The 17,764-nt window shown below is 38.3% G+C and overlaps 3 protein-coding genes across 3 annotated transcripts; 1 reads left to right on the forward strand and 2 right to left on the reverse strand.

The window, feature by feature from the left end:
- Nucleotides 1–2,487: 2,487 nt before the first annotated feature.
- On the reverse strand, nucleotides 2,488–2,958 carry LOC140172047 (uncharacterized). Its single transcript, XM_072195394.1, has one exon. The coding sequence runs from the start codon at nucleotides 2,956–2,958 to the stop codon at nucleotides 2,488–2,490; it is 471 nt and encodes a 156-aa protein (XP_072051495.1).
- Nucleotides 2,959–3,223: 265 nt separating this feature from the next.
- On the reverse strand, nucleotides 3,224–4,309 carry LOC140172048 (craniofacial development protein 2-like). The gene has a single exon (XM_072195395.1). The coding sequence runs from the start codon at nucleotides 4,307–4,309 to the stop codon at nucleotides 3,224–3,226; it is 1,086 nt and encodes a 361-aa protein (XP_072051496.1).
- Nucleotides 4,310–5,933: 1,624 nt separating this feature from the next.
- Nucleotides 5,934–13,795, forward strand: LOC140172049 (monocarboxylate transporter 13-like). The gene is made up of 4 exons (XM_072195396.1): nucleotides 5,934–6,158; nucleotides 10,309–10,482; nucleotides 11,570–12,376; nucleotides 13,400–13,795. The coding sequence occupies exons 1-4, from the start codon at nucleotides 5,969–5,971 to the stop codon at nucleotides 13,531–13,533; spliced, it is 1,305 nt and encodes a 434-aa protein (XP_072051497.1). The 5' UTR covers nucleotides 5,934–5,968; the 3' UTR covers nucleotides 13,534–13,795.
- The last annotated feature ends 3,969 nt before the right edge of the window (nucleotides 13,796–17,764 follow it).

A 17,764-nucleotide genomic window follows, 5' to 3' on the forward strand; every position in this document is an offset into this window, starting at 1 on the left:
TGGTAAAAATGTGTTTTTGGCCTTGGTCTTTCTACTTCGTGAGATGTATGTCCTTAAAAAAAAACCACTGAGGCAAGTTAAAAATACAAATCTTTTTTGCAATAAAACAGAACAAATCGTATGAACCGCGTAAATCACTGAAATTATTACATCTTGTTCAATTATTATAGTATCAGATATTGCGCGATTCCGTTGTACTAATGCATAATCGGTTCGAAGTAAATACAATAGAATGATTTAAACATGTTGTCTTTTGCGTCATATGAGGTTTGTACTTGTCGTAGTAGGTCTAGTGTCTATTTGGCCCGGCTATTTGGGAAATGGTATAGATCACCAGTTTCACTTTGACCTTGGACCTGAACATCAAGCATAACAAAATCTTTTGTACTGTGTTCATGTGTGTATTCTGTGGAGCGGAAAATCCAATCAATGACATTTTGCTATATTCCGTAAGTTATATATCTATGACATTGGCAGCCATACGAGGAAAAAGGAGTATAAGTTGCGACAAGTTATTGTGTGTGGTATTAAAGCAGGTAAGATTTTCATTAATTTATCGCTGATCTCCAAAATGAGTGACATTTTAGCCATTATATGAGGCCAATATGAATGATTGAATCGTTTAGAAACAGTGATTCATTACTACAATACTACCAGTGGCGTGCGCAAAGAGGGAGGGGGGCATGTCCCCCACTTTTGTTGGTCATTCGAGGGAAAACGTTAAAAACGTACCAAATGCGGAAACGCAAATGTTTGTTAAGTTAAGCTCCGCATTTCGAGGCAGGGAATCAACATGATCAACTTCAAATTGGGGTGTGTCGGGAGATGGTGTAAAATAGTTGTTTGATAGAAAATGTGCTTTCCATGAGTTTACATTTTTAATATGGTGCTTAAATATTGTAGCGAATTTGCCTAAAATGGCGGACCGCGGATTTAGGGAGGCTGAGTTTGAGCTTTGTGGGGGACACAATTTCGAACTTTATGCAACATTGTTCTGTTATTATCAAATTTATAGGGGTTTGAGGTGATATTTCCTAAATTCCGTCAGCAATTGGCATTCATCACAGCTGAAATCACGAGTGTAGCTCCCGGGTGTAGCTTCAAATATGGCTCTTAAAAGTGGTTCGTACTCAGAAATTTTTAATGGCCCCCTGAATGACCTACCTTGACCTATGGCGTTCACTCCAACTTGGGGTTGAGTGGTGCCATCTGCTTCATGATGTCCTGCCACTTCCTTCTGTCTTGAGCTAGCCTGCTAGCGCTGACCAAGGAGCTGATGTGTACTTTGTTACAGTCGGCTTTCAGGCAGTCACTCCATCTTTTGGTGGTCTCCCTCTTGGGCGTTTGCCATGGATATGTGCCTCAAATGCTAGTTTAGGAAAACGTGATGGTGGCATTCTCTGTATATGGCCGAAGTACCGGAGTCTTTTTGTTGAGATTCTGTCCAGGATGGTAAATTCCATGTCGAGGGTTTTGCGAATGGTGGTGTTTCGGATCTTGTCGAGGCGTGACACTCCCATTATTTTGCGAAGGCACATCATTTCAAATGTTGAAAGTCTGTTTTCATCTTCCTTCTTTAGTGTCCAAGTTTCCGCTCCGTACAATAGTATCGAGAGCGTAAGTACCTTTATATAGAGCTCGATCTTTGTGCTTCTCTGGATGTCTTTGGCGCTCCAAATCTTATGGAGTTTTGAACAGTCCCTATGGCTTTCCCAATGCGTAATTTTACGTCCTCGGTGCAGGATCCAGATTGACAGATCTTCCCTCCTAGGTATGTAAACTCCTCAACTTGGGCTAGTGGTGTTTCATTGATATTTATATTTATTTGTGTGTTCTTTTTGGTGATTGCCTGTACCTCAGTTTTTCCTATGTTGATTTTCAGACCCAGTGTTGTACTACTCTCATGCACAAGGTTTACCAGAGTTTGTAGGTCTTTTTCACTCCCAGCTACAAGTGCGATGTCATCCGCGAAGCGTAGGTTATTGATAAGCTGTCCCTGAATGTTTACTCCTATATTTGTGTCATGAAGTGCATATAACATGACCAGCTCAAGAAGGATGTTAAATAGCTGAGGTGATATCACGCACCCTTGACGCACTCCAACTGCAGTAGTAAACCATTCTGTTAACTCTCCATTAACTCTTACAGCGCTTTCTGATTTCCGGTAGAGTGCTTCTAGCAGCTTTATGATTTTGTTGGGGAATCCAAAGAATCCCAGTGCCTTCCACAGGCCCTCCTGCCACACAGAATCAAAAGCCTTTTCAAAGTCAATGTAACAGCAAAAGAGTCCTTTGTCCTTTTCTAGGTGTTTTTCCATTACTTGTCTCAAGGTGAACAGTTGATCAATTGTTGACCGGCCTGGTCTAAACCCCGCTTGGGCTTCTGATAAAATTTCTTCAGCCCTTTTCATGATACGTCTTTGAAGAATTAATGTGAGTACTTTGCATGAGTGACTAAGTAGGCTGATTCCTCTGTAATTGCCACAGTCTAGCTTGTCCTTTTCTTGTAAATGGGGGTGATGATTGCCTTTCCCCAGTCCCTGGGGAACTCTTCTTCGTCCCATATTTTCTTACACAGTTTGTGAATAATATCCACTCCTCTGTCTCCTGCTGCTTTGAGTTCTTCACCAGTAATACTGTCATAGCCCGGTGCTTTTCCATCGGAAAGCTTCCTTATTGAGCTGACAATCTCGTCACGCAGGATATCTGGTTCCACAGCAGAGGTTGGCGTTTGGGGAATATTATTTGTGAATTCTTTGTCCACAGGGTTCTGTCTGTTGTACAGGTCTTGGAAGTTCTCTTTCCATCTTTCTTTGACATCATTTGCTTCAGAGAGTATTTCTCCTCCTTGCTTTTCACTGTTTGCATTTTGGTGGTTGCTTTCTTTGTAATTTTCTTGATTGTTGAGTAGACTTCTTTGGATTTTGCAGCTTGATGTGCTTGATCTACCTTGATGCATAGGTCTTTAAGCCACTTGTCACGGCATCCTTTGGTTTTTCTCTTAATTTCACGATTTAGGAAGTTATATCTGCTTCATTTGGTTGGATCAGTAAGTTTCTCTTGTTTGACTTTGCTTCTTTCCTGGGCAAGCTGGATAACTTCTTCACTTATCCAAGGTTTTTCCTTTTGGCTCTTTTTGTATCCAAGTATTTTCCCTGATGTTTCGCTGAAGGCGTTTTTAATTTCTGTCCACATGCTTTCAGTGTCCTGATCATCCTGCTCCATTAGTGGAGCAAAGCGTCCTCAATTTCAATTTCATAGTCTCTTCTGGTTTTGGAGTTTTTGAGTCTGAAGATATCGTACTGTTTTGGATATTTGGCTTTCTTGATTGTGTGGAATTTCATGCGTATATTGGCTATTACAAGCTGATGGTCTGATCCAATGTCAGCGCTTGGGTAGCTTCTGGCATTTTGCACACAGTTTTTCCACTTGTTGCTTATCATGATATAGTCTATTTTGTTGTGCGTGCGTTGATCTGGAGACTCCCATGTCCATTGTCTTGAATCCTTTTTCTGTTTGAATATTGTATTGCTAATACATAAATCATTTACGGCACAGAAGTTGAGAAGTTTTTCACCACGTTGGTTTACTTCACCATAACCATGTTTGCCTAGGATATTCTCCCACTGTTGCCAATTGGTTCCAACTTTAGCATTTAAGTCTCCCATGATGATGAGGACATCACTTTTTGGAGTTTTATTAACAGTAGTCTGGAGAAGATCGTAGAATTCATCTACCATTTCTTCACAGTCAGCTGTGTTTGGAGCATATACTTGCAGAATGGTCATTGCTCCATTCTGTGTTTTGAATCTTGCTGATATGAGGCGTGCTGAAATTGGGTTATATCCAAGAAGTGCGTTTTGTGCTGTCTTACTTAGAATTAATGCGACTCCTGCACGGTGTATTGTGTCATTTCCTGCACATAAAATCTTGAATCCTTGGCTGGAAAATTCCCCAGAATCAGTCCAGTGGCTTTCTGCTATTCCCAAAATTTCCCAATGAAAGTTTTCCATTTGGTTAAAAAGTATTTCTAAGTTACCCTCTTGGTATAAAGTTCGAACATTCCATGTTCCGATACCTATAGTCTTTTTCGCTGTTAGTAAGGCCACCCTTTCCTGTGGTTTATCGACATCAACTCGGCTAATTGGGGCTCGACTTGGTGCTGATCCCGCTCTGGGAGGACCATCAAATCTTCCGATTAGGTTTGGAGTTGCTGCGTCATGTTGCTCTACGTGTAGGCCCGCGGGAAGAGATGACTGGTTAGTATAATCAGGGGCTTCAACCCTGGTGCTGTATTGGCTATTCATCATGATGCAGTTATGCTCATTGGTAAGCTAGGCGGATGAGCGGTCCTCTCCTAGCCACCCTGATCTGTCCGTTCTTGCTGCATAGACAGCAAGGTAACAACCCCCGCCACGTGAAGGTAGATCAGGACGCTTACCCGTATTCTCACAAGTCGGTCGTCGCCTCACACTACAGGCTACACTATATGCTAAACTACACTACATGCTACATGCAAGATGCTACCAGGGACGGTCTCCTCCTTGTATGGTCCATCATATAAATATGACAAGAGAACACAGACTTTGTAGGGGGGAATGCCTGAAGTCAAATGTTATAAACATACGGTACAAAATTTTGATTTTTGAAATTCGCAATGTAATACACATTTTATGGCAAATCATTAAAAATTGATATTTTTGATATTTTACAGTACTCGAAGTAAACTTTATAAATCTGATAATATGTACTTAAAGTGTATGTGGGATGAAAAGCCGACGATCAATTGAAAATTTTGACCTTTCGTATTGAAGATATGGATTTTTCCCCAAAACACCACACAAATTTAGGTCTTTTTGGGAAAAAATCCATATCTTCAATATGAAAGTCAAAATTTTCAATTGATCGTCGGCTTTTCCTCCCAGCTACATACACTTTAAGAATATATCATTAGGTTTATAAAATTTACTTCGAGGACTGTTATATATCAAAAATGTGAAAAATATCAAATTTTAATAATTTGTCATATGAAAATTATTTGACATCAGAAAGACATTCTTCGTATTCAGAATGCAATTCGATATGTCTGATGTGCTCTCATGTCCCACAAAAAAATACTGTCGAAACGCTCAAAACGCTCATTCCAGATCCCTTAAAGGCCCATTCAGTGATTTAAAAAGATTCAAGTAGTTGGCGATTACGTACATTCCACCTTTTGCGGCAATTTTGCCTAAAATGTGTCTGTTTTGTTTTTATGGTAATCTAATCTTCCATTTTCTTAAATTATCTTGAGGGTTCTATGCGAAAATCTTGAATAAAAGGGGGAACCCAACGTCTATATACCCCGGGGAATATTAGGCCTACAAGAAAAATGGCAGGCTCCCTATACATTAAAAAAAATAGAATAAAAGCACAGTGATTTATAGTGTGCTACGCACAGGCACAACGCCTAGACATTGATCCACAAGCCTCATCACACTTCACAGGTTGTCGCTGACCACTAAGGCCCCATATCATTCCATAAACCATTAAACAACAATTCAGGGACTTTGCTGCATCAAGAGCGCACACCCCAGACTTTCCACAAATATCCTTGGCAACCAGGATAGCCCTCAGGATCAGCTTCCCGAGTTTCGTACGGGTTACAACGAGACAAATTAGCAGTAAGTTCCTTGACCAGGGGAATTTCAAGCTAACTCAAATTTTAAACGAGAGTCGAGCGTACTTGGCACCGCCCGGACCCACTCCTCCTTTCGTCATACATAAATTCGCCAAGCCCCATTTCCCTAAAATAAAATTTTCCAAAAATCACACGTGGCAAAGGTGGGCCTCGAACCCGCGCCGCCTGTCACTAACATTGCTATTGAACTAAACGTCAGTGTTTCCGCAACTGTAAACTGCCCACGATATATTCTTATCGTTTTGCATAGCTAGTGTTGGCAATAATTGGTATTTCACGGTCCAACATAATGGAGGTTAAAAAGGACAGTGGATGGGCGTGGATGATATCCTTAGCTACCTTTACAGCAGTGACGCTAGAGACGGGTACGGTGAAAGCTCTTGGAGTCATGCTACCAACTCTTCGTCAACAGTTTTCAACGCCAACATGGGTCATCGGATTAGGTATATCATTAGCTCCTGGCTTTGGAGCAATAACGAGTAAGGAAAAACGGTAAAATAGCATAGAATAATAATAAAAAGGCTAGGGTTTGGCATCATTCAGCTTTACCTCAAGATCAGTACCGCTGACAAGGGCCCTCCCCGGTCGTCTACCGGAGGCCGTAAAAAGTTATGGTGTCTTTTCTCTGCTTTTTTGCAGGCCCATGGTCTCTTTTCTTTGCTTAATTTCTAGAACTACTGAGCCAAATTTTGTAACACAGACTGCGAAAACTGTTATGTGGCACTAATGTATAGCTACGGATCTCTTCTATCCAGTGATACCAAAATAAGTACAAAGATTCCCCACATAATATCGCTATGGCTTCATAATGTGACCACACCCTTGCAAGATTGGGATATTTTGGCTACAAAGGTATAGGCAAAATTATTTTCGGCTAAAAATTCTACAAAAATGTGAATTTCACCGAATTTTGTCAATCTTGTAATGATTGTACTTTTGCAAGAGAGAAATGAAAAATTTACTGAAGAAACCTATGGTGGGCTTCACCCCCTCCCCTGGTCATTTTTAATGGTCCGTCCTACCCCGGGGTAAGGTGCTGGGGTAATAATTTACTTCTAAACTGAGCGCAAAGGATGGATCTACGATTAGCTTAAGTCGTTTGCAGGTAAAGACGTGCATTTTTACGATGAATGCCCCCGGGGAATGCCCCCACCCCTTAATAGTTCTAGGGTTAAACAACGTAACAAATAGTTTAAGCCTGTTTCCCGAGCCTGTTTTCATGTTGGTTAACATTTAAACAACCAGATTTTAAACAACTCTTTAAACAGCGTTTTTGCAGGGTACTCTCTAATATATAGGTCCTGTTTCACTTGAATTATGCCACATGTTAACTTTGCTTTCCCTACATGAAGACAGATTTATTAATATGTATTATGAAGACAGAGAAAGGAAGGGGATATTTCGTGTACGTACGTACTCATCCCAACCATGTCGCCAACTATCCACGAGTTGGCGATTGGTCGGACATGAATAGTAAATATCGTTCACGCGAAGCCTGCGTATAAATATCGTTTTCGTATACAGGGTGTAACAATAAAATTTGTACAATTTTGAAAATAGAATGAAACAAGTATGCCGCTTAATTTTTGGCTTGATATTTGTATGCCTATCAAGATAATTTCTTTAGCCACCAGATAAACTTTGTGCCAACAAAGTCGATGGTATACAAGTGAAGATATGGCCAATTATGTAACCTAGTCTTAAAACCGCTTGGGCCACTTTTGTCTAAGTGTTACAAAAGTGACTGAATAGAGTTGAACCATGGACCAGTTGGACGATGCTCTTATGATAGGTAGTTTTAAACAATGGGGTATTCGAACTGGTAGAAATGATTACATAATAGAATACCTCCTTGATTTTCTGAAAGTCACAACTAAGCACTGACATAACAGCCTCATTTACTAGAAATCGTGGCTGCAGCCCAACAACTTCAACCCCTATTCACGTTGGAAGAGCATATTTTTATGGTTGTGACATTCGGTAGCACAAGGAGTCAAGCAGAAACCATGCGATTCTTTATCAGTGTTTATAGCTCATTTTCCAAACTCATTTCTCCATCAAGGCATACAATTACATATACCTATGAGAAGTATCTAGAATATGTTAACAGAAATGCTGGCAATAGTGATCGCCCCAGAACAGCTAGAAGCCCAGTTGAACTTAATTTCAAAAAATGTTATTGTTTTGTACTTATAGATGCAAAAACTGTTCTCAGTTTTACCAATGATATCTAAGGGATATGAGAAATTACTTTATTTATAAGATAATTTAAAAGAAATTTCATGACTTCATTTATAGATTTTAAAGAAATATCATATTATTATTAAGTTCATGTTAATTATAAATTATGAAGAAACACCACTTGTAATTCTTTTGTATCCGTTCTTTGATGTTTAATGCACGATAAGCATATCTACGCGGTTCAAACTTGATATGCGCAAACATGGCAAAAGTGGCCCAACACGTTTTCTGGACGATTTAATTAATCGCACGTAACTTTTAAACCCAAGCTAGTAAAGACACCAGCTAAATGTCTTCTTCTAGCCAAGATATTACTGATTGTATTGCATATAACATTTGTGCCATAACTCTTTTAGTTTTTTCCTGAGAAGTCAAAATGCAATTGTACAAATTTTATTGTTACACCCTGTATTAACGCGGCTGTGTACTCTAGCCATTGTTTCTTTCTCAAAATTGAGTTTTTTTGATATGTTTGTACCTTGTATGTTTTTTATAAATACAAGGAATGAAAATCCAGATTTGTAAACTCCAACTGCAATATTTTAAGGATTTTATATCACTATTCCACTCGTGTTTGAAATTGAAAAGGAAAGAAAATCTTTGTTGTACCAGCAAGGTACACGCGCGCAACAACTCATCGCGTGCGTATCGCGCAATTTGTGAACGCACAAATACGCGACGCATACGCGACGCTTATCTGCATGCGCGGCGCATCTTATGGAAACGCCACGGAAGCACTGATTTCACAAAATCCTAGTGGTCAAATGGCTCCGTTTTAGCTGATAGAATGTGGGTTTTTTCAAGTTCTTTCCCCCGATTTAAATATCAAGTTATGAATGGATTTCGCTCAAACTTCTCAAGGGGCTGTGGATTTACCCGATGTTCACGTAATATAAGTTACAAAAACGAAAACTGTCGCATTCTCCTGTGAGATTCGATGAAAGTGCAAAATGTGACCACTTTAAACTTCAACGGCCTTTATTTCAATCTTCATTCTCTCGGTAAAATGACGATTTAGGTACACGATAACTCAATAAATACAGCATCTATAGGTAAGCAAATATGATCATCGTAAAAAGCATGATCGACTCAAGAAACGGTTTTCTCATTTTTTATATTTTGGTCTATTTCCGATTTTAGGCATCATTTTTGTGCAAATAGGCGTTTTTGAATTTTAAAAAGTTCATTTTGATGCCTTATATGGTCAATATCTCAAAAATAAGGCCAATATCAAAAAATAAAAAACCGTTTTTGGAATGGAGCCTCAAGATTGAGCTAAAAACAAAATAAAATATTTTGGAAAGAGTGTTTTTTTGTTATGATGTACCTAACAAATATTGCCAAAAACTCACTTTTTGTGATTTTCTTCAAAATTGTTGTTTTTACCCCAAATCTGTATTTATATTAAGATTTATTGATGTCTTGCCTTCATAAAAATGTATACTTTTATATGTTTTGCGCGAATAATTACAAAGTTATTGCACTTTTACTACATGCATGTCTGAGAGTACACAGCCACCTTAAACTGCGTGGGATCGGTGCCCAATGAAGGACCAGGGGAAATGGTGCATGCCAAGCGCTATTTAGTGCCATTTCTATATATTTTTTTTTTTCAAATTTAAAACGCTATCTGTCCATTGAACGTCAGAGAATGCACACCAGTAAATACAAGTCTCCTACACCCTGGGAGAAAAAAATCAGTGTTTCAAACGAGGAAACGTGCAATACGACTTAATTAAATCCATTAGAAAAGGCTTAAAACCCAACTATTAGGCCCTGATTCATATTTAATCCTCATTTTAGGCATGGGAAATAGATTGTCTGTGAAAAATGAGCAGGGATCTGACTTTTTATGACAATGTGGCTAAACTTTCAGTTTCAAAATGTGTTACATTTCGGAAACACCAAGCTATTCGTGAGGTGGCGTACGCTGTATGGGCTAAAGGGTGATCTAGTCGGCATTTTTCTGGAAAAAAATGCTGGACTCCGTATATAATTTCTACAATAGATATCTTCATCTGACCTTCGACTTGCAGAAAGGGTAAGTTTTGAAGAACTGAGTCGCTCTGGAGTCAAGAAAATGACGTTTTCCTGGACCCTGTTTGTACAGAAAGTCAATGGGGGCTAATTACTGGTGTGCACCCTAGATATATTTCACGGGTCATTGAATCATTATGATGACAATATAATGACCAGATTTCGTGTTATTAGTACTGATTTGAAAGATAGTTTAATAAGCAGATTTCTAATTGACCTGAGAAAATCTTTCAAACTTTTGTCCCTATTTTTGGTCCTAATGTTATTACGACACCAAATTTACTTAAGACGTCCTATATTAGCTTGCACTTAAACTGCCTGATTAAAACGTTATTTTTTGTCTTTATTCAGGCCCTTTAGCTGGTGCTTTGAGCAAACGTATGTCACCTCGTTCTATTGTGATGGTGTTTAGCCTATTGGCAGTGACTGCACTTATTGTTGCATCTGTGTCGACATCAGTTCCTATTCTCTTGCTATCTTTACTTTCAACAGGTATTTCACGCATTTATAATTTACAATTGAAGAGCTTTGTTGCAAAACCCCTTATATCCACTTGCCCAATTTTGAGAACACAATCAAAAAATCAAATCAATAACTCTGTTGTGGATTTTCAAAATTTAAAAATCATCATCATCAATAAATTCCAAAATTGTTCTAATTTGAACGGTGTGCATATTTTTAACATGCGTGGATAGTAGTTATCAGTTGCTTGGCAAACCGAACATTTTAAATCAGAGAAACGGAGTTATCAGCCTGACTGATTGCCTGATCTATGTTGTTGGATATGAAAGGTGTGACTAAAATAATTATGTTTTAACATTGTTCTAAGCGTGTGACAAAGTGCTATTGTTTGTATGAACAAATAGTTTCTTTTCAGATCAATATCTTGACTGAAATTGCTTTTTACATGCACTGTAGTACATTACAAATTTGAAACTTTTGAAACATGGTATTGTGTTCAACTGCTCATAACATGTGACAGCATCAACAGATTTGCATGATTTTAACATTGAAGATGCATGCACATCAGGTCATGTTACAACTAGGTCTTTGAATTTAAAAATCCACAGCAAAGTTTTTGATTCATTCGGAAAGTTATTGAAGGAGTTGAATCACAGAAGAATGACCTTGCGCCTTTAAAAAGATGATTTACTGCAACTTTTAAAACATGGTAAATTTTGTTTAACTGATGATAACTTTTAATAGAATCAATGGATTTTCACGATTCTAACACTGAAGATGTACAACTTGTAATTCAACATCACGTGTTTTAAATTTTTAAAATTGATTGAAACTATATTGATTTATTCAACCATTTGTAAGGGGGACTTAAAAGTTATGTTACCTGTATTAAGAATAACGATTAAACACCATTAATTTCATCTCGTGCGCTAATTTGTAATGTTTGAATGTTTCCGTGTTCCAGTGTATGACGTGTAAGCCTCTTCCCTTGCTTAAACCATTCGTTAAGAAAAGATTAAAATTTGTTCAATTTATGTATTGTATTATACGAGTCTTACACAATTTATTTGGCAGATATATTGAAGAGAGGAATCATTATATTATCAATGTTGTTTCTTTTGTTTATGTCATTGATGCCTCTTTGATCAAGGTTTTTTGCTCGGAGCTGAGTCTGTTGTTATAAGCCAAATGGTCATCTACTTTGAAGAATATTACGATATTGCAAATGCTTTTGGACAGGCAGGAATGGCCGTAGGTATTATCGTTATGCCGCCATTAATGCAACTCTTTCTTGATATCTACGGATGGCGAGGGACTATTCTTTTATTGGCTGGTATTAATCTTCATTTCACAGTGTCTGGAGCTTTACTTAGACCAGTTTCAACAGTTAATGACACCCACATTGGGAAAATACATAACAACGACTATATACCTCTAGTGCAAAGGAAGTCAAACATCGATTCTTACCTTGCAAATGTTGTTTATTATTTGGATCTTACTTTGTTTACGGATGCTAGCTTCCTGTCAATGTTAACTCTTTACACAGCAAACGGCTACTGCTTAACAGGTTGGCTTGTTTATCTAGTACCTCATTCAATAGATCTTGGCTTTGAACCATACCACGCCTCATTTATCGCGACTGCTGGAGGTATTGGCAATCTCATCGCAAGTATCGTGTATCCGTTTATGACAAAAACCTTATCGCCTAGTCTACTTCTTTATATCGGATCTCTTATGATTACTTTGTCATTGGCAATGGACCCAGTAGTGTCACTCTTTCATTCGTATATCGGACTCGCTTTGATGTCTATAGTATTTGGCTTTTGGAGAGCAATTGCTATGATGAGTGTGATGAAAGTGATAAAAAACGTCATTGAAGAAGAGAAAATAACCAATGCCGTTCTCTGGATAAATGTGGGGTACAGTGTTGGCTCAATCCTAAGTGGATTTTTCTCAGGTAGGTTCCAATGTAACTATCTATAAATTAATTGTATTAATCGCTGCTTTCAAAAGTTCCTCTCTGCCCATAAGCTCTATATGCGAAAAGAAGAAGAAGAAGCGCAGTGATTTATAGTCCGCTACGCACAGGCAATAGAGACGTTGCTCCACAAGCCTCAGCACACTTCACAGGTTGTCGCTGACCACTATGGCCCACACCATTCCATAAACCATTAAACAACAAATCAGGTACTTTGCTGCTTCAAGAGAGCACACCCTAGACATTCCACAAATCACCATCGCAACTTTGCCAACTTTGGTTCCCAATGAATAAGAATGCTTTATCTGTCACTGAAATTACCGTCTTACCGTGTTTGTCACGCGACCAGGCGTAGTACGGAATCAGTTAGACTACATCGAATGACCTCGCTCAGCCAAGTTGTCCAGAAAATGACCTTCGCATGTCACGGTGACAATTGGTTGTCAAATGTTGACAGTTGGTATTAACAGGTGTCATACTTGAAGTATTTTTGGCAAAATTAATCGCTGGCAAAGTTATGTAATATTCGGATTAACTACCATAGCAATAGGTGAAAACAATTTTGAATATATCGCGCTTCACTTGTACATTCACGCGGTACCTCTGCATTGAACTATATCATGTAGATCACTTGCACTTGTAAGATTAGTATCTTTAAAAAGACCGGTATTATATTCAATCTATGATTGCAGACATACAAAGGTGATGAGTGCAACCTGTTTGCATTCCAGCGCGATGATATAATATTCAAAATTGTTTTAACCTATTGCTATGATTTACGATTTATTACGTATAACTTCGCCATTGTATATAATGAGTTGTTAATTTATGCAGCTAAAACATTTTATTAAAATATGACAAATTGCAAAGGGATCATTGACGTATGCCAAGTAAAACCTTTTTCGGTTTTATTTTCCTACGTATCATCAACATCTCGACACGATCATGATCTCCTTTAGACTTATATATTTTTAACATGTGTAATTGACTTATTTCTTGCAGGCTGGTTCTTCGACCTAACTGGAAATTACGTCCTGTCGTTTTTGACATTGAGTGCGATATCTCTTCTTGGAATATGTCCGCAGTTTCTCTTGGAAATTGGTAATAACAGCAAACGAAAGTCGCTTAGCAAATAATATGTGAGTGGACACTACGAATGAGCCGTAAACTCGGCAAATTGTATTCTGAGATACAGTGCATGTAAATATGCGTGAAAGTTGTATTCATAGGTGTCTCAATTAGGCGCGACATGTTTCTCATTTGATAGCGTTTAAACCAATCCATAATCCCATTGCTGAAGAGGATAATAATCTTCTACATATAGAATGATTAAATAGCTCTAGTCTTTGTATGCTTTGGCTAAATCAAGTGGTGGGTTACAATTGCATTGTATTTTGTCTAGCCGTCGTTTTATCTTTTCTGTTTCTGTTGCGGTTTCCGGTTTCGGTTTCGGATCCTTTTATTCTAGTCTTTTGTTGACTACAGAAAATTTGAACGAAGATAACCTCTGTTTCGGTTTCGGGAGTTATGTTAATTTCTGACATGAAAAACGTGAGATGAGAGGGTTGATGCTAATCTAGACAAAAGAAGTGTCTAAATTTTACGGTCGTAAATTCGCGATAAATTGTACGGCTTCAATTGACTTGCGTTGGGTGTAAAGGTACTCCAGCCTAGGCGGGAGTAGATCGTGAAAATAACCCAGCGTAGAAATATACATTAACATGATTAATATAAATTAATCAATAGTAATCAGTGTTGCCAAGAATTACGTATACTTGTTCGTGCAATCGCGCAAAATCGGTCATAATTATGATTATGTAGCGATTAAACGGGGAATTATTTTCGTCCCAAATACACCTTAAAACTTGGTAATATGCAACACCAGAGAAGTGCGTTGAAGTGAAACTAATAGGATTTCTTTCATTGGAATTGGTAATCTGATAATTGCTTCAGGCAAAATTGCCAGACTCAAATCTATTTTAAATGTATATTATTTGAGAGAGTGGGGATGATGAGACGAGGAGATGATCTGGTGGAGGAGAGGAGAGGAGAGGAGAGGAGAGAGAGAGGAGAGGAGAGGAGAGGAGAGAGGAGAGGAGAGAAGTGGAGAGGAGAGGAGATCGAGAGAAGAGAGGGGGCGAGCAGAGCAGGAAGGAGTTTATTCCGTTTATTTTAATTTTTCCACGTTGATCATAGGCCTACTGCTAAAACAGTGAGAGGGGGAGAAGGGTAAAGGAAATACAACATCCAATATAATTCAGATATCCACATAATTCAAAAGATGGCACAGGTGAGAGTTGGGGAGGGGGAGAGACAGACAGACTAAAAAGAGAAGAAAGCGAGAGGAGAAAAGGCAGGGGTCCTTTTTTTAAATGTCATAGTAATATAGACCATAATGACACCAAATTTGCGTTCGGACCTGATGTAGGCCTATCCTGCCTAGTTAAATGACTGACATGAGTAAGATTGCCCACTTGAGACGCCAGTGTTGCATATAATTGACTTAGGCAATAGAAACAAATTGGTTCGATCTTTCGATCGACCATCGATGCTTGGTCGATCCTTATTATTTATGAAATCAATTAATGGACCATTGTTAATTATGATAACGTACAAATATTTGCCTGAATTGATATTGAAAAGTATAAATTTAGCATTAATTCTGTTTAATTCGTTGTTATTTTATTAATAACAAGCATCGAAGCAGCATCAACGGTCGATCCAAAGATCGAACAAATTTGTTTCTGGTGCCTTATCCAACCTTTATTGACAGACATAAGTGTGATTGACAGCACCTATTATTACCTCTTCAAATGAGAAGCATGATGCCCCAAACATAACAATGAAGTCAACTTACACACCATCCTACTTTTAATCCCTTGCGTTTTCGTTTCTGAACAATAGAGCTCCCGAAACAGAAAAGATGAAACGACAGTAGGTATGTATAACCAACAATAAACAATGAGAGGACATTCCTGAACCTCGTTGACTTGGGGATGATTTGAAATGACCGCCAATTATGACTTTATTACCAGCAATGTGAAAAAAGAGACACATGTAAAACCGAAAAAGGGTACCATTTTGTTGAAGGAGCAGAGTTCAACAAACCATAACCCCGCTTCTGGATATCGTTTGAAGTCAAATGATATACTATTCTAAAGCTTATGATATAATATATTCTAAACACGAAATAACAAAAAATGACTGGGGCCGAGTTTACGGCTGATTCGTCGTGTCCAGTCACATATTTGCTTATCGAGTTGATGGCCCTTCAAAGCTTCTTGTTTTGCATCACTGTCTCAATGTCAGGATTCTCAAATCCGTTGTCTTTCCTCGATATCGATGTATGTTAGGAGAGGTCTTCCAGGTTTTTAGTAACATAGTAAAATAAATTTACGGAAAGATTTATTTTGAAATTTTTGATGTAAAAAATCTTTCCATGGAATAGTAGTTGTCTTTTATGGAGAATTAATTTTGCGAGCAGTATATAATCTTTATTCAGTTTCAAAATAAAATACTTAAAGCTCCATTTCCGCTTCTTGTGTCAAAGACTAGTGTTAATCATGGATAATTCTATCCACAAGAATATATTTCAACTCTATTCCAAAATGTCACATACAGTTTTCGGTTCCCAATTGCCAGACAACGAGGGTGGACCTCGGTATCAATAGATCTCAGGTATTCACCAGATGATGAAAAGCAATAGACTCCGCGGCTGGATATGACATTGTTACAGATGAAAATGACGTCCTCATAGCAGCAAACTCCATATGGTTTCCAGATTGTCACATGAGATGGATGTTTGAGAGTGTGTAGTATATGTCCTACACTATTTACAATCTGTACTACATGAGGTATAAAGTCACTTACAATGATTGTATCTTGTGATGTCACAGCTAGAAAGTATGGCATAATGTTTACTTCGAAGCTACTGATGTGAGATCCATCTTTACTATGTCTGCTGATATACCGCTGTCTGACCTCTCCTACCAGCAGTTGGCCCTTGCTATCCATTGTTAGCCCTACTAATGCAGTATTATCCGTATTCGATGGCTTGTTTTCAGGTGATATAGCAACCCATTTGTCTTTATACATACCAGAAGGATCATACACTTTAATGAATCTGGTGAAATCTGTGATAAAATAATTCCCTTCAGTGCTGACAGTGACATTCACAGGGCGTGATATTGTCCCAGGCATCAGTCCTTGAGTAGTATCGATGCTGCGTTTGTATTGTCCTTCAACATTGTACACCTGTATCTTTGCTGCCAAGCGGTCTGTTACAGCAACAACTCCTGTAGGGCTGACTGCAATGGCCCGAGCCCAACACAGCTGACCAGACTCACCCTTGCCAAACTCCTTCTCATGCACCCAGGATCCAGAAGTGAGCTTCTGCTTAAATTGCAACTCACTCTCTGCAGATTTCAACTAATAGAGTGAAAAATATACACACACAATAGTTACTTACTCTACATTTGTATGGCAAATTGATAAATATTGTACTTCTACTCCATTAGTATTAGGGTTAAAGATGGGAAACTAACATTTTATATTTAGGCTCCAACAGTTATATTGTTGCAATGGCAAATCCTTATTAACATATTTTTTCTTAATTTAATATTTAATGCTAAAATATGTTTTTAAACATATTTTAGCATTAAATGTTAATTACGAAAAAATATGTTGCTCTTAAAAGAGCAAACAAGGACATGCTAGTACTTGTCACCGACCATGCCGACTGCCACTGTGATCCTAGCCCCACGTCCATTAATTATCCCATAAATCCCAATAAAAAAAGTTAGAAATGTGATGGAAGACGTTTTGGAAACCTCAACTTAAATGTCATTTTAGTGTGTCTCGTCTCTAGTTGAGAGTTACCCTATGTTGGATTTCGCAGTGGCAGATTCAAATCAATGCGTTTACGCGGTTGCTTCGCAAGCGTACGGACAAATCGCCCTTCTATGCGTGTGCATAATTATATAGACTCCGCGGGTTAGCCCGCGATTCGAATCTGACATTGCGATATCCAACATGGCGTTACTCTCAAATTGAGACGAGACAGACTATTATTATTATTAGAGCTGAATCATTGAAAGTCATGAATTTTGATGTATGTATACTTGTTTTAATATGTACATTGGTGCCCTGCGGGCCAACCCGAACATTCGGAATATCCCGGACCGATCTGGATCGACAACGGATCGGATTTTAAATACATTTTAAAATAGTAAGATATTAAATGTTAGTTCTTGGTAAATGACACTTCCAGTATTTCGTTACGTGTGTATTATCAAATCAATGCTCATATGTTTATGGTGAAAGTCCATTTTCACGGATGATACCCCCTTTTCATTATCATCCCTCCCC

The sequence above is a fragment of the Amphiura filiformis genome, chromosome 15 (genome assembly GCF_039555335.1).
Source record: "Amphiura filiformis chromosome 15, Afil_fr2py, whole genome shotgun sequence".
NCBI lineage: Eukaryota > Metazoa > Echinodermata > Ophiuroidea > Amphilepidida > Amphiuridae > Amphiura > Amphiura filiformis.